Raw genomic sequence first — 24,097 nt, 5'->3', positions numbered from 1 at the left:
GAAACACTACTGAACACAATAGTAAACAGTGAAACCTAAAACATCTGGATACGTTTCATGGAAAGCTGCAGTGTGGTTAATAAATTACAATTAGAGTCATATAAGAAGTTAAAATTTCACTAAGTAAAGCTTTAAAGTTCTCAAACTAAGGCAATCGTTTTGTCTAACTGCTCTATGAGTGCACAAGGCCACAAAGACTCAAGTCACTTTTCCTGCTACATGCCCAGTCCCTGCAGGACAACTGTACGGCTTGATGTTGCTGGACTGAGATACAACATGTTGCCCAAACAGGTCACTGGAAGCCTGCCTATCACAAGTGGAACAGAAACCCTCACAGCTGGATGGCCTAGTTAAGTTGGCCAGAAACCTCTGCACGGATGAGCATGTGCGCATGAATAAAATGTGTCAAAAAACACGTATTAGATCGATATCAGCTTGATCGCATAAGTTTCTGAACTCTTTAATGAGTTAAACCTGTCTGTGCTGGTCAGAGGCCTGTGGAAAGTCTGGCCCTGTAGTGAAGCCATTTCTTACTTCAGGGGACCGAGAGTAGCCAACCAAGCTGGGCCAACTTCCTGGCTGCCATCATCCAGCTTTTTCCCTTCTCTTCACCCTTCCCCAGCCTTAATCCAAACTATGGCCACTGCCACAGGCCTCATTTCTTTACAAGCCAGGGCACTGATTCTGGGGCAATGCTGTTTCCTCGTGGCCCAGAGGATTACTATCCCCATGGTGGAAAGTTTGAAGACATATAGGGATATGGGGCTGCAAGGTTTATAATAAAGTGTTATTTAATCATCGTTTCTAGATTGCCGTGTAGACCTCGCCTGTACCCTTTCCCAGGGTGGGGGAAGAAAAAGCCCACAGAGAGTCAGATCCTCAACATAACAGAACATCTCTCTTCTTCTCCAGCTACATGCATCAGCTGTGTCTCTTGAGAGTTATTGTAAGTAACTGACCCTCACAGTGTAGATGCAGGGTGATGTCTTTTTTCAACAGTGGCCAGAGCTTAGTGACAAATCTAGAGCGAAGGCTGGAGTTTCTTTGATAACAGGCCAGGCAGATGGTGAGTGCCAACTGTAACATAAGATTCTGTCACTTTCTGAGACAAGAAGCATACTTTGCATCACCAAAATAGACTGAATGTATCCACAGAGCAGAATAAATGCTTCAAACAGGCTAACAACTGCTCTCTTAGAGACCGCTTTCATACAAAATAGCACCGCACAAAGCAAAGTCCAAATACACATCTTTTGTAATCTATTTAAAATCAAGGACATATTAAATTAGGCCTCTTGAATAAGGTTTTGAAAGAATGGTCTCAACATCATCTTTCACATGATTTTGGACTACCAGAAGACATCATCTATGTGTGCATTGGACTTTACCTAAGAAGTCTGCAGATGCTGCTCCTGTAACTGAGTCTCTGGCTTGCAGCAGCCACGCTGGGAGGCATTGGTGGGCGTGCAGGGAAATAGAGCAGGACTGCTCCAAAAAGCACAGCAATAGCAGCCAACTCTGCCGGAGCACAGCAACGTAGAGGAAAAGAGACATACATGTTATTTTCAAAGATGAGACAGTCAGTCCAGTTTGACATTTTAAAAAAAGGTCACCGTGACATCTAGAAGTCCTCTGAAGCCATCCCCGTGATGAACATAACAGCCCACTAGACAAGACTGTAGAATAAATGCATCTAACAAAATGATGCAATCTGACATAGCATCAGCTGATATCACAACTCGTCTCTTAAAAAAAGCAATGCATTTACTAAAAAGCTCCATTGTAGCCACATTAGTGGGTCGCTTTCATTCCATCATATGATAAGTGATACAATATCAGCTTACTTCTTATGTGACTCCTTTTTACTTCTGAAAACCTGCAAAACTTTTGATTCACAAAAATGTATCCGCTTTGCCCTTAAGAAATTAATAACAATACTACCTTAGGTTAAACAAAAGCCGCTGCCTCAATCTATTACAGCATGCCTGTTTCTCTTTTCAGCATGCTTTTAATTTTCTGAATCAGTTAAGCATATCAGCCCTAAAAAGCCATTATTCAGAGACGCAGTTATGAAGATTATAATTGGTGTTTTTGGTGTTTGTGCAATATTCTTGGATCCTTTCGCCTGATTGTATTTCTGTCCCTTGACGGGGCTGACATGATGTCGAAATGATGCGATATCGATCCAACTTGCCCTCAGAGGCTCTTGCTTTTTCTTAGTACCTGCATACATTACTAGCTGGATCCTGTCCCGGATGAAGATGTCGGAAACCGCTGCCGAGATCGTGGTTAGTGCCTGAGTGTCATTGGGAGCTGGAACTATCAGAGGTCCCACTATGAATGAAGCGGCGCCTCCAAGGTAGGAGAAGAGTGAGGCCACGGCTGTTGCTGTGGCTCTCTGATCAGGGGCAAACCATGTGGTGGACAGATAGGGGCCGGCGCTCATCATGGTGGGGCCGGCTAAACCATTAAGCAACTGACCTCCGTGTATCAACCTGTAAAAGAAAAAAAACAAAAACGTTCTTATTTAGAAGACATACATGCCTCATATCAAGATGTGCCATGAAAACACTTCTCTGATATCCCATTGAAACAAACAAAACGGCAGCAGCAGAGCATCACCCTCAGTATCCCTATTAAGTTCAAAATAAACTAAATAAGGACATAAAGTAATGAGGCATTTCTTTTGAGCATCTAAAGGAAGAATGACAGGCGAGGGAATAAAAATAAAGGCATAATTATCCCAGAGGAGTCAAGTAACCACCTGCCCCTGAAGTTTCTTTCTAACTTCTGCACCTTCAGACTGAATTGTGTGAGACAGATGTATTCTGAGATGTCCCCGGATTCCACCAGCACCCCCACCACCCCACGGCCCCCTCCAGAACTGTCTGACCGAGACAGCCAGCCGCTGGAGACGGCTCACGGCTGATTGATTGTCTGTACGCTCAGTAAAGACTCCCTGGCTCAGCAGGGAGAGAAGAGAACGAGAGAGGAGAGGGGGACACGTGAAGATGTTGGGTTAATTCTGAGCTTATGCCATTTAAAAATCTTCTATAATATTGACTGAAAAAATATTATCAGTATCAAAATTATTAGATTTTACACTAACACTTAATATAAAAAAATTCCTTGAATGGCATTTTGTTTGACAAAACCTTTAATTCTAATACTGAGCCCTGTCGAAACAATATAGTTTATGCCTGCTTTATGTCTAAAGCAGGCATAAACTAGTTTGTTCAGTCTCCACTGTGCTGACATGTCTCTGCCCTCTAACTCGTTCTAACTTTGGAGTCCACTGCCTCTGGGGTTCACAGATAAATGTGTCACAGCAGAATACAAAGTGCTGTGGTCAGTGACAGGCTGATTGGAGAATAACTTGTTCACCCTCTATCTTCTTCCCACATCTCAGACCTGCTAACATCCCCTCCTACACACCAACACCTCCTAAAATACTCTGTGCCTCATACTTTTTATTCATCCCACCTCTTCTTTCCTTGTTTCTCAGTCTTTATCGCTAACTGGGTATGTTTTCAACACTGACACTGAATAACCTGGTTATCCGAGTCCCCGTTTACACGATTCTGACATCATCGAGCTTCTCTGATCTGGTCATTTGCGTTGGTGCAGACATGTCTTTGACTCCTCCGCATCCAACGTGTGTCATTTCTGTACCGAGTGAGTTAACTCGACAGGATGCAGATGAACCCAGTGCCAGGACACTGCTGTATTTACAGCTGTCATTTTCTTCATCTAATTATGTGAGAGGGGAAGTGTGAGCAACAAGCAGTAAAAATTTATCCTCATTATTGGCGTCACACTGTCATTTTCACTTAAGCATGTAGGTTATCATTACATCACTTGTCATTATGTTTTCATTGACTTAACTACATGATTTCTATCAAAGAGTCTCCCCATCATTACTTCTTAACTAAACATAAACACCAGATTCAGCAAACGAGGTGTTGACAGAGCAGCCAGAACCAAAAATAAGTGGTCTTCATGCTCTCAAGCACCAAATGTGCTTTTCTATCTACCCTACTGCATAAAAACCTCTTGAAACATTCAGAAAATGATTTGCAGCAACAGAGACTACTTTGGTAGCTCTGCATCTTTGATTTGGCAGATTTTTTGATTTTCAATCTCCCCGGGATCTAAGCAGGGATCCTCTGCTTGTGTAAATGTGTAAACCACTACACTATGGAGCCACTGGTATAATCTCTGTATGATTAAGACTTGTGTGTACTGGCAAAAACAAAATCTACAGCTGCAATAGTTGGCATCTTATTGTGGCCGTCCTCCATTTGGATGGGTCAGTGTGCAAAGATGGCAATGCAGGTAGCACGAAGCAAGCAGGTCTATGAATTAGGCAGCACGATGTGAGCAAAAGCTAACATTTAATTTGTATTTTATGGTAACAACGACATGATTTATAATATGTTCTTGATACATATGACATTTTTTTACCTACCACACCGAGCCTTTGAGTCAAGCTGGCTGTCTGTCATTGTGTCTGTTGAATTGAAATCGAGAGCTACCCGGAGCCAACTAGCACAACAGTCCCAATCAGGTTTTTGGGCGCACGTACTGATTACGGTCTTATTCAGGACTCAAAAGGGTGCAGACAGAGTGGTCCTGTCCACCTGCTGTACTAGACATTTTCATTAGATGATGATTATTCCAAACCCGGCACTCTAATCAACTTTCTCCAAAAAAACAAAACAAAAACAAAACCAACATTTAAAGAGACAAAGATACGCAGCATAATTTACAACAGTAACTGTGACCTACAGTGATCTCATTTTGAATCTCACCAACAATCGAAGCAGCTCAACTGTTTTGTTTTTAAATTGCATTTCATGCACAATACAAACCAAATTAAAACTTATGGAATCAACTAATAACCTGAACAGTCGACGGTGGCTTTCAGCACTTCACACCTTTTAAAAAGTTTGACAAAGTTTGGTCAGTAACCAGCCTCGCTGTATTAGATTAGAGAACAGATGAGACTAAAAAAAGTGCCTTTAATATGACAGGTGATGAGGACGGATGGTGACTAACACGAGGATGAGCGGTCACATGAGACTGCACTGTGGCTGGCGAAGCAAAGAGAGGGAATAGAGCAGCTTTTTCAAGAAGAGATGATTAATCACTATTTATGAACCCTGTCAGACTGAATCTGATTGAGAATGAGACAAAGAAACCTGCACTACAGCGAAGTCATTTGACTGCTTCTGCTCTTCCTGAGCTGACAGACCAAAATTCAGCCATCACAAAAAGGCCAAACCAATTCCGCCTTGAAAATGGCACCATCGCAATTGTTGGAGTAATACGATGGGATCCACAATTTTTTTTTTTCCTGATGGCCAATCAGACATTGTCGGAGTGAGTCTGAGATGTAACTGATAGACGCTAATCACACAGCTGGTCTGTATTCGAATTCATAACACAGACGGAGATTGAAATAGCAACAGAAACTAGTAGACGCATGAAAAGCCAGGGAAATGAGAAGGGTTTGAAAAAAGAAAAATAACCTTTGATTTGAGAGCAGAACTAATCACAGCAAGGTCTAATCAGTGACTGCCAATTCAACAGCACCTTTTATCTCCTTGACTGAACCTCACAAAACAAACATTTTTTAAATGTGGCTTCACAGAAGATCTCATTTAAAAAAAAAAGAGAGAGAAAGAAAAAAAAAAAGAGAGAGAAAGTTCCACTTTTCAGTGTTCAAACATTCACAGCTCCCTTTGATTTTCAAAAATGGATCTTAAAACCTCAAAACAAAGAGACGCCTTACTTCCTCAAGAGGTTATCATAAAAACAAAGAGGTAATCGCCTTTTTAAACATGAAAAGGAATCTGGAGCAAACAGATCTGCAGGGGGTTACTGAAGGAATGTCACGGTTTCTAAACCTGGATAGACGTCTCCTCAAACTATTGTTTGATCCCGCCTGCAATGTCCTTGAACACCATATCCAAACTTCAGGAATCTGAAAAACTTAACTGCTCCATTATGTCGCGATTCCCTCTCTAAGGTAATCTACATCATCATCCATCTGATAAGTATCCTCTGCATGACAGGCAGCACATTCATCAGCGACACCCGTCAGTAAACAAAGCCCTTGCATTTTGATCACTACTGCAAAGCAAAGAGTGACCTCTACTGGTGATCCAGCTACATTAAGCTTTGAGTCTCTACAGTTCTATAATAATCCAGTATGCCGTTCATCGCCTTAAGATCTATGACCTATAACATTTAATATGCAAATTAAACTGAACTGTGACACACTAACATTTGCCGTGTGATTCATGTCCTCTTTGCTTTCGCCATCCTATCTTGTTTTCCACTTTGAATGCCGTATCTAAAGAGCTGAAGGTCGCAGCAGAGCAGCATAACTCTCATCGTGGTACGGGTGCACAGCGGGCAGCGTTAAAAACTCTTAGCTCGACCTGAGCGGACATAAAAACTTGATATGTCATGGCTGGATTCAGCAGAGGTGAAATTGAAAGCTTGCTTGTGTGACTGGCTTTTGGACTGAAGTGACACTCGAGCAACAGCGAGAGGCAAGTTGAAAACTTCTAACAATACTGCCCTCGAGCGCGTCCAAAAAGAAGAGGAAGAGCTTGGTATTTTATTCCATTTCCTCTTTACAGTAAAAGCCTTTTGCAACATTAGCGTGGTCGAAATATGTGTGCATGCACGTGCATTGGGATTTATTTTTTTAAATAATTTATGTCAAGTCAAAGTTATGCTTTGTGGAGATGATATTTTTACCTTCAGCTTACAAGATGTGATTAGGCTAAAAACCACTTCAGCTTCACAGACCAACACTCAACGATGCGCATGCTGTTGTTAAAGTTTAACGATTGAAGCTGAGTTTACATGTCACTGCTGGAGGTATATGAATTTGCAACTGCATTTTCAAACTGAAAAAGAGGAGAGACACCGACCATTACCAGGCAGAGACTAATAAAAATGATAAATAAGAAATATGGAAGTGTAGAATCCAGTATTGCTGCCCTCTAAGAACTGAAAGTCAGGATATAGGATGCAGTCTCTTCTGAATCCGTTTCTAAATAATTTAAATCCACCAACACTTTAGTAGTGTAAAGACACTGGAGTGCTCTTCATTATTCTGAAGTTATGTCTTTAAATTTAGTGCTAAAATAAAAACGTCAGCTCTCTACAGTCTCTCGAACAACAACAAGAAAAAAAGATTCCATAGCTCTGTTTGCAGGCCAGATTTAGGTCACTGTCGCTCTTTATTGGAGACTTTTTTTTAAGGCCATATGGTAGCTTTGATGAAGCTCAGCTTTTACTGCATGAAGACAGATTTCCTGACAAGAAACTCCTTTGCTTTGGTATTTGTCCCTTTTACATAACAGGTAGTTCCAAATGGGAACATCCCTGTCTCAGCGAGAGTAATTTGCCAATGAAAACACATTAATAATATTAAGCTTTTAGGTCACACTGTAATCTATCAAAGGTCAGTTTCCCAGATAAGACATCTGCCCACATCTGCACATGGCCCAAATGTATTGCATCTTTCTTTTAAGAGGACTTAGGCTACTCCTGATTTAAAGCTTTAGGGTTATTACAAACAGGCTGACAAAAATACAAAAACTCAATTTTATAATCATAAATTAAAGTTGCAAAGCTTGATATTTCACTCCAAACTGTAAATACTTTTTTGGGACAGACTATCGCCTGGAGATCGTGGTTATATCAGTTATTCTCCTTGTACACTGCCAGGAGCTTTTCCTGCCTTATTTCTTTCTTTAGGCCGTATCACTATATTAGCAGCTAGGTTTTCTTAGTGCAGCCTCACGAGACAGAAAAAGAGAAACAAATTAATTTATCTGCTCTTTGAAAGCCAAAACCTATTTTAAAAAGCTCCAACTGCATAAAGTGAAAGTGATATGTGACTTATTCCATGGAAATATGATTCTCTTTATTCATTATAACATACTGCCTCATTGTGAAGCCCAACAGGAATCATTACACAGATTACCACCAAAAATATTCAAGGAAATTAGATTTTTTAAGGCACTGTATAATTGAAATGACCTTCTCTGAGCTCTTACCCTTTCTAAAAATGAGAACACTGAACTCAAGTGAAAATGAGAATGAAAGTGGGAAACTGGTTTCCAGCAACAGCCTGTCAAAATGCTGTCTGATAAGTGAGAAAACTGCCAGCAAAGACACCAAAAGAAGCAAAGCGTCCACACAGTGTTGATCTGTCCTTCACAATCACATCCTCTGCCACATAAATAGTCTCATTGTCTCTATGCAGTTACAAATCTGCATATCAAGAATGAAAAAGAAGCACGACCTCAGCTTCAGTACAAATGCATACAGTACAAGACCCTAAGAGGCCACTTTTGTGCAGACATTCATGATTTATTGACTTTAGTAACTCTCTGATTTTTCCTGTAGTGATATCAAGAGGTTGATAATTACTGTTTGTTGTGTTGCGATATGTGACCTTTTGTCCCTTCAGTGCAATTTGAAATGTAATTACTTTATTATTCTGTCCAATACTTTTGCTGGTGACCATCTTGGAACATTTAGAAAGCACAAAATTGACATGACAACAGAAAATTATGGACCTCTGACATCTGTGCATGCCATCTTGATTAAATGATTCATATTTCTTCTTTTAAAAAAACTGAATGGAAACAATTATATGAAAAAAAGTTTAGTTTTTCACGTACTGCCAAATCCCAATTTGTGTAATCTTGTCAAACGCATTGCACGCATTGGCAAACATCACACAAGGGTAACTTTTCCATGGTCCTAAGTAACTTTGGCCAGTAGCTCATTTCATTTTCAATGAAACGCTGTGCAAAGCTGGTCCTAAAATGATTACGGCACTCACTCAGAAAATTTGCCTAAACTGAGTTATGGAGACTATAGAACCTGTATAACTGCAGTGCAGCTCATGAGTCACTTTGCACCGCCTTTCCAAAATCTTTCAAATGATCATCATCACACTTGCATCGTGCCGCCATCTGCTACCTTAATATTTACACGGGCTTCTTACCATCGTCTCAAAGGCTGGCCTGTCAGTGGGATACTTCTTAGAGCTGCTCCTAGCACCATGAAGAGGGTAGAGAGGAGGAGGGATGCTCGCAAACCTGGAATACACAACACACTGCATCAACACCGACGTGTAAGAAAAAGTAAAGAGACAGCAGTGAACATGGTAGGGATTTCTCAATTTTTTGCTACGACAAAGGATTATTTCTGTTCTTATTGAATTAGTTATCTAACAATAAAAAGAAAAAAGTAAAAACAAAATCCAGTTTCCTGGAGCTATAAGAGACTATAAAATAAATAAATAGATAACTAGAAAGTGCATTTTCTGAAGAAACTGCAGTGTGAATGCTTGAATCTGAATGTATGCACTGAAATGAATTAATTGCTGAATTTTGAGTTAAAAATATTGAATGAAATTAAAAAAAAAATCAAAAAATCAAATTTAACCTGAAAACAAAGGTGCTGAACTGCTAAAAGCTGAAGGTTACACAGAAGAAGAAGTTGGAAAAAAGCTGAAAATGCTTTAAATGTAAATTAGAAAACCCTAAGAAATGAGAAAAGAACATTTAGAGTCAGAAAACATCTGAATGAATATTAAAAGGTCATATTCTTTGAATCACTGAATGAAGAAAATGTGATCCCTCCACTTTGATCCACACGGTTTAAAAAGTTTAAATGCCTGAGCTTTGAAAGACACGGTGTTGGAAAGAGAACAATAATGGCGACAATTTGAGGGTAAAATGATGGCTTTAACACTGTGGACACAGCAACAGTTGAAAGAGAAGTGCTTAAGATGAATCTTGGTACAGTGGCAGACAGAGCTCGTTAAGCAGGCAGGTGTGAGCCTGGTTGCTATAGTGACCGCACCCAATGGCTCCATACACACGTACACAGACATGCGCCTCACTTTTGCTGCTTAAAATGAACAGAAAAGTCAGGCCGAAACAAATCGTTCCCAAATGAAAAGTAAAAGTCGTATTGACAAAATTCTTTCACCGTGAGCGACAGCAGCTTCTAGTCTACTGAATTCTCAGTTTTCATGCCTGTGGAGTTTATTATATGGACATGGTGACAGTGGAAAGACACCATGCTCTTCTGATTTTCAAACCAACCTTCTGAGCGATTTTAACATTAGAGTCTATGGAAGAGTTGGAGGGAGGAGGCTGTGCATTGGTGACATTTATGAAAGAACCATAACACCTAGTACAATAGTAAACACATTGGATGAAAGAGGACAGCGATGGCTACATTTTGAGGGTAAAATCATACCTGTAGAGCAAACGCTGCGGACACAGCAGCAGTTTTAAAAAAGATTTTAAGATTAATTTTTTTGCTCCTCTCACTCTAGCAGTTGAGCTGCCTCACTCTAGCCCCAACATTCCGTCCCATACACACCCATTATAAACTCTGAAACGGGTGAAAAAACATCATGAAACTTAAACTGGAACTGAAGAAAAAGTATAATAGATATTGAAAAGATAAATACAAGTTGAATAGTTGAATGTCTTGTCTTCGTTTTAAAGTTTGAATGGTGGCTCTATGTCAATGTATGTGGAAGTAGATACAGTTTAAAGAGGATGAAGTTGAATGAGAATTTGAAGGGTCTCCCCATTGAAATACATTATAAATTTTTGTTGAAAAAAGTTGAATAAAATTAAAAATATAAATGTTAAAAATGAGAAAAATAGAAGCAATGTTGTCCAAAAGAATAGGAATCTAACGGTGTTTGAATGGTTTTTCTAAGTTGAACGGTTTTGAAGGAGTTGGCTTTCAAAAAACGTACGGAATAGATAATAATAACTAGAAAGTGCATTTTCTGAAGAAACTGCAGTGTGAATGCTTGAATCTGAATGTATGCACTGAAATGAATTAATTGCTGAATTTTGAGTTAAAAATATTGAATGAGATTTAAAAAAAAAAAAAAAAACGAATTTAACCTGAAAACAAAGGTGCTGAACTGCTAAAAGCTGAAGGTTACACAGAAGAAGGAGTTGGAAAAAAACTGAAAATGTTTTAAATGTAAATTAGAAAACCCTAAGAAATGAGAAAAGAACATTTAGAGTCAGAAAACATCTGAATGAATATTAAAAGGTCATATTCTTTGAATCACTGAATGACTCAAATGTGATCCCTCCACTTTGATCCACACAGTTTAAAAAGTTTAAATGCCTGAGCTTTGAAAGATACGGTGTTGGAAAGAGAACAATAATGGCGACAATTTGAGGGTAAAATGATGGCTGTAACACTGTGGACACAGCAGCAGTTGAAAGAGAAGTGCTTAAGATGAATCTTGGTACAGTGGCAGGCAGAGCTCGTTAAGCAGGCAGGTGTGAGCCTGGTTGCTATAGTGACCGCACCCAATGGCTCCATACACACGTACACAGACATGCGCCTCACTTTTGCTGCTTAAAATGAACAGAAAAGTCAGGCCGAAACAAATCGTTCCCAAATGAAAAGTAAAAGTCGTACTGACAAAATTCTTTCACCGTGAGCGACAGCCATGTCTAGTCTACCTAATTCTCAGTTTTCATGCCTGTGGAGTTTATTATATGGACGTGGTGACAGTGTAAAGACACCATGCTCTTCTGATTTTCAAACGAACCTTCTGAGCCATTTTAACATTAGAGTCTATGGAAGAGTTGGAGGGAGGAGGCTGTGCATTGGTGACATTTATGAAAGAACCATAACACCTAGGACAATAGTAAACACATTGGATGAAAGAGGACAGCCATGGCTACGTTTTGAGGGTAAAATCATACCTGTAGAGCAAACGCTGCGGACACAGCAGCAGTTTTAAAAAAGATTTTAAGATTAATTTTTTTGCTCCTCTCACTCTAGCAGTTGAGCTGCCTCACTCTAGCCCCAACATTCCGTCCCATACACACCCATTATAAACTCTGAAACGGGTGAAAAAACATCATGAAACTTAAACTGGAACTGAAGAAAAAGTATAATAGATATTGAAAAGATAAATACAAGTTGAATAGTTGAATGTCTTGTCTTCGTTTTAAAGTTTGAATGGTGGCTCTATGTCAATGTATGTGGAAGTAGTAAGAGTTTAAAAATGAGTAAGTTGAATGAGAATTTGAAGGGTCTCCCCATTGAAATACATGGGAAATTTTTGTTGAATAAAGTTGAATAAAATTAAAAATATAAATGTTAAAAATGAGAAAAATAGAAGCAATCATGTCCAAAATAATAGGAATCTAACGATGTTTGAATGGTTTTTCTAAGTTGAACGGTTTTGAAGGAGTAGGCTTTCAAAAAACGTACGGAATAGATAATAATAAAATAGAACTAGAAAGTGCATTTTCTGAAGAAACTGCAGTGTGAATGCTTGAATCTGAATGTATGCACTGAAATGAATTAATTGCTGAATTTTGAGTTAAAAATATTGAATGAGATTAAAAAAAAACAAAAAAAACGAATTTAACCTGAAAACAAAGGTGCTGAACTGCTAAAAGCTGAAGGTTACACAGAAGAAGGAGTTGGAAAAAAACTGAAAATGTTTTAAATGTAAATTAGAAAACCCTAAGAAATGAGAAAAGAACATTTAGAGTCAGAAAACATCTGAATGAATATTAAAAGGTCATATTCTTTGAATCACTGAATGAAGAAAATGTGATCCCTCCACTTTGATCCACACAGTTTAAAAAGTTTAAATGCCTGAGCTTTGAAAGATACGGTGTTGGAAAGAGAACAATAATGGCGACAATTTGAGGGTAAAATGATGGCTGTAACACTGTGGACACAGCAGCAGTTGAAAGAGAAGTGCTTAAGATGAATCTTGGTACAGTGGCAGGCAGAGCTCGTTAAGCAGGCAGGTGTGAGCCTGGTTGCTATAGTGACCGCACCCAATGGCTCCATACACACGTACACAGACATGCGCCTCACTTTTGCTGCTTAAAATGAACAGAAAAGTCAGGCCGAAACAAATCGCTCCCAAATGAAAAGTATAGGTCGTATTGACGAAATTCTTTCACCGTGAGCGGCAGCAATGTCTAGTCTACCTAATTCTCAGTTTTCATGCCTGTGGAGTGTATTATATGGACGTGGTGACAGTGTAAAAACACCATGCTCTTCTGATTTTCAAACCAACCTTCTGAGCCGTTTTAACATTAGAGTCTATGGAAGAGTTGGAGGGAGGAGGCTGTGCATTGGTGACATTTATGAAAGAACCATAACACCTAGGACAATAGTAAACACATTGGATGAAAGAGGACAGCGATGGCTACGTTTTGAGGGTAAAATCATACATGTAGAGCAAACGCTGCGGACACAGCAGCAGTTTTAAAAAAGATTTTAAGATTAATTTTTTTGCTCCTCTCACTCTAGCAGTTGAGCTGCCTCACTCTAGCCCCAACATTCCGTCCCATACACACCCATTATAAACTCTGAAACGGGTGAAAAAACATCATGAAACTTAAACTGGAACTGAAGAAAAAGTATAATAGATATTGAAAAGATAAATACAAGTTGAATAGTTGAATGTCTTGTCTTCGTTTTAAAGTTTGAATGGTGGCTCTATGTCAATGTATGTGGAAGTAGTAAGAGTTTAAAAATGAGTAAGTTGAATGAGGATTTGAAGGGTCTCCCCATTGAAATACATTATAAATTTTTGTTGAATAAAGTTGAATAAAATTAAAAATATAAATGTTAAAAATATGAAAAATAGAAGCAGTGTTGTCCAAAAGAATAGGAATCTAACGGTGTTTGAATGGTTTTTCTAAGTTGAACGGTTTTGAAGGAGTGAGATGCCAAAAAACGTACGGAATATATAATAATAACTAGAAAGTGCATTTTCTGAAGAAACTGCAGTGTGAATGCTTGAATCTGAATGTATGCACTGAAATGAATTAATTGCTGAATTTTGAGTTAAAAATATTGAATGAGATTAAAAAAAAAACAAAAAAAAAAACACGAATTTAACCTGAAAACAACAGTGCTGAACTGCTAAAAGCTGAAGGTTACACAGAAGAAGGAGTTGGAAAAAAGCTGAAAATGTTTTAATTGTAAATTAGAAAACCCTAAGAAATGAGAAAAGAACATTTAGAGTCAGAAAACATCTGAAAGAATATTAAAAGGTCATATTCTTTGAATCACTGAATGAAGAAAATGTGATCCCTCCACTTGGACCCACACAGTTTAAAAAGTTTACATCTCTGAGCTTTGAAAGACAAGATGTTGGAAAGAGAACAATAATGGCGACAATTTGAGGGTAAAATGATGGCTGTAGAGCAAACACTGTGGACACAGCAGCAGTTGAAAGAGAAGTGCTTAAGATGAATCTTGGTACAGTGGCAGGCAGAGCTCGTTAAGCAGGCAGGTGTGAGCCTGGTTGCTATAGTGACCGCACCCAATGGCTCCATACACACGTACACAGACATGCGCCTCACTTTTGCTGCTTAAAATGAACAGAAAAGTCAGGCCGAAACAAATCGTTCCCAAATGAAAAGTACATGTCGTACTGACAAAATTCTTTCACCGTGAGCGACAGCCATGTCTAGTCTACCAAATTCTCAGTTTTCATGTCTGTGGAGTTTATTATATGGACGTGGTGACAGTGTAAAGACACCATGCTCTTCTGATTTTCAAACGAACCTTCTGAGCCATTTTAACATTAGAGTCTATGGAAGAGTTGGAAGGAGGAGGCTGTGCATTGGTGACATTTATGAAAGAACCGTAACACCTAGGACAATAGTAAACACATTGGATGAAAGAGGACAGCCATGGCTACGTTTTGAGGGTAAAATCATACCTGTAGAGCAAACGCTGTGGACACAGCAGCAGTTTTAAAAAAGATTTTAAGATTAATTTTTTTGCTCCTCTCACTCTAGCAGTTGAGCTGTCTCACTCTAGCCCCAACATTCCGTCCCATACACACCCATTATAAACTCTGAAACGGGTGAAAAAACATCATGAAACTTAAACTGGAACTGAAGAAAAAGTATAATAGATATTGAAAAGATAAATACAAGTTGAATAGTTGAATGTCTTGTCTTCGTTTTAAAGTTTGAATGGTGGCTCTATGTCAATGTATGTGGAAGTAGTAAGAGTTTAAAAATGAGTAAGTTGAATGAGGATTTGAAGGGTCTCCCCATTGAAATACATTATAAATTTTTGTTGAATAAAGTTGAATAAAATTAAAAATATAAATGTTAAAAATATGAAAAATAGAAGCAGTGTTGTCCAAAAGAATAGGAATCTAACGGTGTTTGAATGGTTTTTCTAAGTTGAACGGTTTTGAAGGAGTTAGATGCCAAAAAACGTACGGAATATATAATAATAATAACTAGAAAGTGCATTTTCTGAAGAAACTGCAGTGTGAATGCTTGAATCTGAATGTATGCACTGAAATGAATTAATTGCTGAATTTTGAGTTAAAAATATTGAATGAGATAAAAAACAAAACAAAAAAAAAACCGAATTTAACCTGAAAACAAAGGTGCTGAACTGCTAAAAGCTGAAGGTTACACAGAAGAAGAAGTTGGAAAAAAACTGAAAATGTTTTAAATGTAAATTAGAAAACCCTAAGAAATGAGAAAAGAACATTTAGAGTCAGAAAACATCTGAATGAATATTAAAAGGTCATATTCTTTGAATCACTGAATGACTAAAATGTGATCCCTCCACTTTGATCCACACAGTTTAAAAAGTTTAAATGCCTGAGCTTTCAAAGATACGGTGTTGGAAAGAGAACAATAATGGCGACAATTTGAGGGTAAAATGATGGCTGTAACACTGTGGACACAGCAGCAGTTGAAAGAGAAGTGCTTAAGATGAATCTTGGCACAGTGGCAGGCAGAGCTCGTTAAGCAGGCAGGTGTGAGCCTGGTTGCTATAGTGACCGCACCCAATGGCTCCATACACACGTACACAGACATGCGCCTCACTTTTGCTGCTTAAAATGAACAGAAAAGTCAGGCCGAAACAAATCGCTCCCAAATGAAAAGTAAAAGTCGTATTGACAAAATTCTTTCACCGTGAGCGACAGCAATGACTAGTCTACCTAATTCTCAGTTTTCATGCCTGTGGAGCTTATTATATGGACGTGGTGACAGTGGAAAGACACCATGCTCTTCTGATTTTCAAACGAACCTTCTGAGCCATTTTAACATTAGAGTCTATGGAAGAGTTGGAGGGAGGAGGCTGTGCATTGGTGACATTTATGAAAGAACCATAACACCTAGTACAATAGTAAACACATTGGATGAAAGAGGACAGCCATGGCTACGTTTTGAGGGTAAAATCATACCTGTAGAGCAAACGCTGCGGACACAGCAGCAGTTTTAAAAAATATTTTAAGATTAATTTTTTTGCTCCTCTCACTCTAGCAGTTGAGCTGCCTCACTCTAGCCCCAACATTCCGTCCCATACACACCCATTATAAACTCTGAAACGGGTGAAAAAACATCATGAAACTTAAACTGGAACTGAAGAAAAAGTATAATAGATATTGAAAAGATAAATACAAGTTGAATAGTTGAATGTCTTGTCTTCGTTTTAAAGTTTGAATGGTGGCTCTATGTCAATGTATGTGGAAGTAGTAAGAGTTTAAAAATGAGTAAGTTGAATGAGGATTTGAAGGGTCTCCCCATTGAAATACATTATAAATTTTTCTTGAATAAAGTTGAATAAAATTAAAAATATAAATGTTAAAAATATGAAAAATAGAAGCAGTGTTGTCCAAAAGAATAGGAATCTAACGGTGTTTGAATGGTTTTTCTAAGTTGAACGGTTTTGAAGGAGTAGGATTACAAAAAACGTACGGAAGAATAATAAAATATAACTAGAAAGTGCATTTCCTGAAGAAACTGCAGTGTGAATGCTTGAATCTGAATGTATGCATTGAAATGAAATAATTACTGAATTTAAGTTAAAAATTTTGAATGAGATTAAAAAAAAACCCCGAATTTAACCTGAAAACAAAAGTGCTGAACTGCTAAAAGCTGAAGGTTACACAGAAGAAGAAGTTGGAAAAAAGCTGAAAATGTTTTAATTGTAAATTAGAAAACCCTAAGAAATGAGAAAAGAACATTTAGAGTCAGAAAACATCTGAATGAATATTAAAAGGTCATATTCTTTGAATCACTGAATGACTCAAATGTGATCCCTCCACTTTGATCCACACAGTTTAAAAAGTTTAAATGCCTGAGCTTTGAAAGATACGGTGTTGGAAAGAGAACAATAATGGCGACAATTTGAGGGTAAAATGATGGCTGTAACACTGTGGACACAGCAGCAGTTGAAAGAGAAGTGTTTAAGATGAATCTTGGTACAGTGGCAGAGAGAGCTCGTTAAGCAGGCAGGTGTGAGCCTGGTTGCTATAGTGACCGCACCCAATGGCTCCATACACACGTACACAGACATGCGCCTCACTTTTGCTGCTTAAAATGAACAGAAAAGTCAGGCCGAAACAAATCGTTCCCAAATGAAAAGTAAAAGTCGTATTGACAAAATTCTTTCACCGTGAGCGACAGCAATGTCTAGTCTACTGAATTCTCAGTTTTCATGCCTGTGGAGTTTATTATATGGACGTGGTGACAGTGGAAAGACACCATGCTCTTCTGATTTTCAAACGAACCTTCTGAGCCATTTTAACATTAGAGTCTATGGAAGAGTTGGAGGGAGGAGGCTGTGCATTGGTGACATTTATGAAAGAACCATAACACCTAGTACAATAGTAAACACATTGGATGAAAGAGGACAGCCATGGCTACGTTTTGAGGGTAAAATCATACCTGTAGAGCAAACGCTGCGGACACAGCAGCAGTTTTAAAAAAGATTTTAAGATTAATTTTTTTGCTCCTCTCACTCTAGCAGTTGAGCTGTCTCACTCTAGCCCCAACATTCCGTCCCATACACACCCATTATAAACTCTGAAACGGCTGAAAAAACATCATGAAACTTAAACTGGAACTGAAGAAAAAGTATAATAGATATTGAAAAGATAAATACAAGTTGAATAGTTGAATGTCTTGTCTTCGTTTTAAAGTTTGAATGGTGGCTCTATGTCAATGTATGTGGAAGTAGTAAGAGTTTAAAAATGAGTAAGTTGAATGAGGATTTGAAGGGTCTCCCCATTGAAATACATGGGAAATTTTGGGAAATTTTTGTTGAATAAAGTTGAATAAAATTAAAAATATAAATGTTAAAAATGAGAAAAATAGAAGCAGTCATGTCCAAAAGAAGAGGAATCTAATGGTGTTTGAATGGTTTTTCTAAGTTGAACGGTTTTGAAGGAGTAGGAGTACAAAAAACGTACGGAATACAGAATAAAATAGAATAAAGATTAGAAGAACAATACTGTGAATGCTTTTCAAGCATTCACACTAATAAAGATTCGAATAACAATACTGTGAATGCTTTTCAAGCATTCACACTAATAATAATAATAAAGATTCGAATAACAATACTGTGAATGCTTTTCAAGCATTCACACTAATAAAATATAATAACTAGAAAGTGCATTTTCTGAAGAAACTGCAGTGTGAATGCTTGAATCTGAATGTATGCACTGAAATGAATTAATTGCTGAATTTTGAGTTAAAACTTTTTTAATGAGATAAAAAAAAAAACCAAATTTAACCTGAAAACAAAAGTGCTGAACTGCTAAAAGCTGAAGGTTACACAGAAGAAGAAGTTGGAAAAAAGCTGAAAATGTTTTAATTGTAAATTAGAAAACCCTAAGAAATGAGAAAAGAACATTTAGAGTCAGAAAACATCTGAAAGAATATTAAAAGGTCATATTCTTTGAATCACTGAATGACTCAAATGTGATCCCTCCACTTGGATCCACACAGTTTAAAAAGTTTACATCTCTGAGCTTTGAAAGACAAGATGTTGGAAAGAGAACAACGATGGCGACGTTTTGAGGGTAAAATGATGGCTGTAACACTGTGGACACAGCAGCAGTTGAAAGAGAAGTGCTTAAGATGAATCTTGGTACAGTGGCAGGCAGAGCTCGTTAAGCAGGCAGGTGTGAGCCTGGTTGCTATAGTGACCGCACCCAATGGCTCCATACACACGTACACAGACATGCGCCTCACTTTTGCTGCTTAAAATGAACAGAAAAGTCAGGCCGAAACAAATCGCTCCCAAATGAAAAGTAAAAGTCGTATTGACAAAATTCTTTCACCGTGAGCGACAGCAATGTCTAGTCTACCTAATTCTCAGTTTTCATGCCTGTGGAGCTTATTATATGGACGTGGTGACAGTGGAAAGACACCATGCTCTTCTGATTTTCAAACCAACCTTCTGAGCCATTTTAACATTAGAGTCTATGGAAGAGTTGGATGGAGGAGGCTGTGCATTGGTGGCATTTATGAAAGAACCATAACACCTGGTACAATAGTAAACACATTGGATGAAAGAGGACAGCGATGGCTACGTTTTGAGGGTAAAATCATACCTGTAGAGCAAACGCTGCGGACACAGCAGCAGTTTTAAAAAAGATTTTAAGATTAATTTTTTCGCTCCTCTCACTCTAGCAGTTGAGCTGTCTCACTCTAGCCCCAACATTCCGTCCCATACACACCCATTATAAAATCTGAAACGGGTGAAAAAACATCATGAAACTTAAACTGGAACTGAAGAAAAAGTATAATAGATATTGAAAAGATAAATACAAGTTGAATAGTTGAATGTCTTGTCTTCGTTTTAAAGTTTGAATGGTGGCTCTATGTCAATGTATGTGGAAGTAGATACAGTTTAAAGAGGAGGAAGTTGAATGAGAATTTGAAGGGTCTCCCCATTGAAATACATTATAAATTTTTGTTGAAAAAAGTTGAATAAAATTAAAAATATAAATGTTAAAAATGAGAAAAATAGAAGCAATGTTGTCCAAAAGAATAGGAATCTAACGGTGTTTGAATGGTTTTTCTAAGTTGAACGGTTTTGAAGGAGATAGATTACAAAAAACGTACGGAATACAGAATAATAATAAAATAGAATAAAGATTAGAAGAACAATACTGTGAATGCTTTTCAAGCATTCACACTAATAAAGATTAGAAGAACAATACTGTGAATGCTTTTCAAGCATTCACACTAATAAGCAAAGAATGATAACAGAGGAAAGCAGCAAATTAACACATTTTAAAATCTGGAACAAATATTTTACATAATTACCTTGACCAAGGAGATTATGTTTTTGGTAGTGTTGATGTCAGTCTGAGAGCACGAAAAGTTATGAATGAATGCTGATAAAACTCTGAAGGGGTGTAGAGTGGGGTCAGGAAGTACTGCATGAAGATTAAAACATCCTGTCACTGCTGACCTCTGACCTCTCCTTCAAGATCAAAGTGATAATAATGCTACTTAAAACCATGTTTCTTACTGCCTTTGTTTGTATGAGGAGCATTTAAGAATTATGGGGATTAGGGCTGGGTCATATCATACCGTTCACGTTAATACCGGTATAATGTTAGGCAATGATAAGAAAATGAAATATCGCGATAGAAAATGGGTAAAATGCGCATGCGCAGTGCCTTAGTTTACACATGGCGGCGATGGAGAAGGGCGAAAGCGGATCGTCGAATGAAACAGATGAACCAGAATTGGTTTGTAAAAATGCTGCAACTTCAGTGGTGTGGAACTGGTTTGACTTTCTTCCCTCAGATACACACCAAAGCACATTTTTTGGTAGAGCATGCAAGCGCATGCACATAAAAAACAGCTGCTTGTTTAAGTGAAAATACATTGATGGGGTTTTTTTGCACTAATAAAGTTGTGGAGTTGTAAAGTATTTTGTCTCGCGCCACTTATATCGTCAGTTATATCGTTGTCGCAAATTTTCCAAATATATATCGTGATAAATATTTTTGGCCATATTGCCCTGCCCTAATGGGGATTCTAAAAATACACATTATTATAATTTGCAGCCAACATTACAACGTTACATTTCTCATCTGCCTTTTGAGTTGACAACTTGACCCAAAAATCTGTTACAGCTTTAACGAAAGTATTGCCAAGAGAAAGACTGAGCTGCCTGGTTAGTTAGAAATATACTGTAGTACAATTATTATACAATAAGCTCTAGTTAAACATGGCCAATTATTCACAAGTGATCTAAATTAATGATTACAGTCTACATAAATACAGTTTTAACCAATAACTGAAAGGGATTGGCCAGCATCACTAACCAAGCAACAACAAAAATCTTAAAACAGAAAATTCCTTCTTAAATATCACTTGTGTAACAGCAAAAGTATGAGAACTGTTTCTTTCACCATTAACTCAAGTCTCATTTCTCAGTTTCATCCACATGACAGCCATTTAGAGAATTATGTGCACTTCCCCATTCTTTTCTGCATGTGAACTACCATTTCTGAATGTTTGATTGACAGGTTCAACTAAATGACCGCTGTGGAAAGAGGATCAACATATTAACAACATCCTGTAGGGCTGGGTCTAACTGATGAGCAGAATGCAGACTTTATTGATACCAGTGCAGTTATGAATTCTGCTCCTCAGTTAGATTATTTATCAATTCCGTTATTGACCCTTGATCCACTTTCTTTTTAGAAAAATGAGGACTGTGCAAGTTTTGAGCATGAAAGCGAAATAACAGCAAGACTGTATGCAACTCACGTACAAGAGCTTCACTGCCATGAGTTGGACAAGTTTATAATATACAACCTCATAAAACCATTCTGAGCAGTATCAACGGAAGAAAAAGAGAAGCTTGAACGTATTCCAATAAACTGGAAAGCTTCCCCACTTCATATCATATAAGCTGATGCTATATTGACTTCCTACTATAATGGCACCTTCATAGACACAGAGGCCGAGAAGCAGTTGTAGTTCTGCATTAAGGTTACATAGAAATAGCCACCTTTGCAAGGTTTGCCAACTAGAACTAGTTGCAGCAGGTAATCCAAAAATTATTATCTTAATATTTGCTAAATTGTTTCTACCAAAGCGCAAACAAAAAAAGGCAAATATTTGCCACTTCCAGCTTTTCCCAATATGCAATTTTTATGTTTTTGTCATTTATTATTCATGCTCCTCAATTGTTCATCAGTACTTATGAGTGAAAAACAAAACATTCATAATGTTTGTCTTGAGAAGGCTTTAGCTGTACTGAGCAGCTCTCTAAATGAATGCATGCACAACTGTGACCACATTTCCAGTAAATGAAAGAAAAAGCCAGCAACATATTTTAGAGAAATGCTGGAGGCCATCTACCGTAAATGAGACCTGCAAGTTTACAGCTGCATACTTCAATGCACAGTATGCATCTACGTGCTCAAGAGACAGTTTGTTGACATGAGGGCAAGTTAATGATCACTACAACTGCAGCCAAAAAGCTATAGTTACTTCCATATATTTAGATATTCATTTTATGTCCTTGTCACAACTGGCACCATGAGATGGTATATGCAGCCCATTCAATTTACACAGGTAGTCCAGCTACCTGTCTCTTGGCACTGTCTCATGAGTGAGGAGATACCAGGGGAGGGCTGGTACATAGTGGCAGTTGGACAGGCCCATTTAAGGCTTTGACACAACAGCAATAGCGTATGTGCAAGTTTGTGCAAAAAGGAACTGGAAGAGCATTCCCAGAGCTCTACAACATGACCACCGATGGGATTACTCATGTGCGTGTTTCTAACCAAACCCTCAAAATCAGACTCCATATGAGTATCATGAGGGTCCAGGTTGCTTTAGTGGGACATGTGCTCACAGAACAAAACCATGCTCACTTTAAATGAGAGGAAAACAGGCAGGTCTGCCACTGGTGCCCAGTTTTCCCAAAGGGAAACCAAGTACTTTCCCCACAGTCGAGCTGGATTAGATCTAAGCATATATTTGCAAGTCATATAAGTCTTTTTGCAAGGGCACACCATGGTTGACACCTCTTAACTCAGATGCAGACATGACCACAAGGTTTTTTGTAAGGTCTGAGTGGAATCTACACCAGGAAGAATTTACAAGTTACTGAAAGAAGCAGATACCATTATCGAGTTGCCTACAAATAAATTAGGCAACAAAAACACCTAATTGTTAATGTGATTGTGATCACAAGGTGAGTTATGCAACTTCTTGGCAAGATTGTGCATGGACCAGCAGTCTGGTGTTGTTAGTGCCTTGTTACTGTTTTTGTCATCTGACAACCAGCGTGGTCATTACAAACTTCTACAGTCAGGTGATGCAGAGGAACTGGTTTGGTAAAGCACACGCAAGAGGGCTACTTTCATTCTTTCCAAGAAATACTGCTTTTGAACCTGAAAATAAAGATTTTTTAAAAAGTAAATTAAGACTTGCTTGTCCCATATAAGCACTTTCCCCCCCACCTCCCATGTTTCCAACTCATCTATGTCTTACTGGGCACAAACAACCCATTTAAAAACTGAATGAAGACTATAAGGTCTCTTAAATACTGCATTTTATCAGAGTAAATATATTCTGCGATTGCATAAGGTCAAACTAATGATAAGAGAAATTTTCGAAACCTAAAACAAAATACGTCATTAAGTTACATCGCTGTAGATCTCGGTGGGGTGAAAAATCACCAGGTCAGGCACAATCATCGTTGAGGTATGACACAGTGTGCTAAATTAAAAGAACTCACCTTTTTTATCCATTAACCACATAAACAGCAACCAAGGGAGGAAGCCAGCCGGGCCCCACAGCACCAAAATCGCGATGTCAGACTTGGTAAAGCCGTAAGCGTGAGCGGCTGAGTTCTGTATGGGACCCCAGAAGTTCCACACCATTCCCTGCATCAGTGCCAGCAGGGAAAACAGGGTCAGAACCAGCCATCTTCTCCCATACACTCTGCTGTTTACCGGATTAGTGTTCGTCTCCACATAAGAAGGAACAAGAAGCGGCTCCCTCTCGGCCTCGGTGCTCGAACCGGCACCCATATTAACCTCCCGTTTGTCAGGCTAGTTAAAAATTCCGGTTTTAACGACGGTACAGCAACGACAAACTACCTCGGCCACACAAACAAAAACAGCCGATAGCGTCTAATGTTTGCTTTAACTGCGCATGTCAAACCGGAAATAGTTGCGGGTTTCGGGAAACTGTTCCTATGTAGCTGCCATTTCGGCTCGTCT

The 24,097-nt window shown here is 38.4% G+C and overlaps 1 protein-coding gene across 1 annotated transcript in view; it reads right to left on the bottom strand.

Moving 5' to 3' along the window:
- slc49a4 (solute carrier family 49 member 4) overlaps positions 1-24,046 on the bottom strand; it is a 56,603-nt gene extending 32,557 nt beyond the window's left edge. Inside the window, exons 1-4 of the mRNA XM_026143951.2 lie at positions 23,611-24,046; positions 9,041-9,134; positions 2,224-2,495; positions 1,389-1,518 (exon numbers count right to left, since the gene is read on the bottom strand). Coding sequence (XP_025999736.1) covers positions 1,389-1,518; positions 2,224-2,495; positions 9,041-9,134; positions 23,611-23,905 — 791 coding nt within the window. The 5' untranslated portion in view covers positions 23,906-24,046. The remainder of the gene's footprint in view (positions 1-1,388; positions 1,519-2,223; positions 2,496-9,040; positions 9,135-23,610) is intronic.
- Positions 24,047-24,097: the final 51 nt, after the last annotated feature.

This window comes from Astatotilapia calliptera, chromosome 16, assembly GCF_964374335.1.
Source record: "Astatotilapia calliptera chromosome 16, fAstCal68.1, whole genome shotgun sequence".
Taxonomy (NCBI): domain Eukaryota; kingdom Metazoa; phylum Chordata; class Actinopteri; order Cichliformes; family Cichlidae; genus Astatotilapia; species Astatotilapia calliptera.
This window is presented reverse-complemented; position numbering and strand designations above follow the sequence as displayed.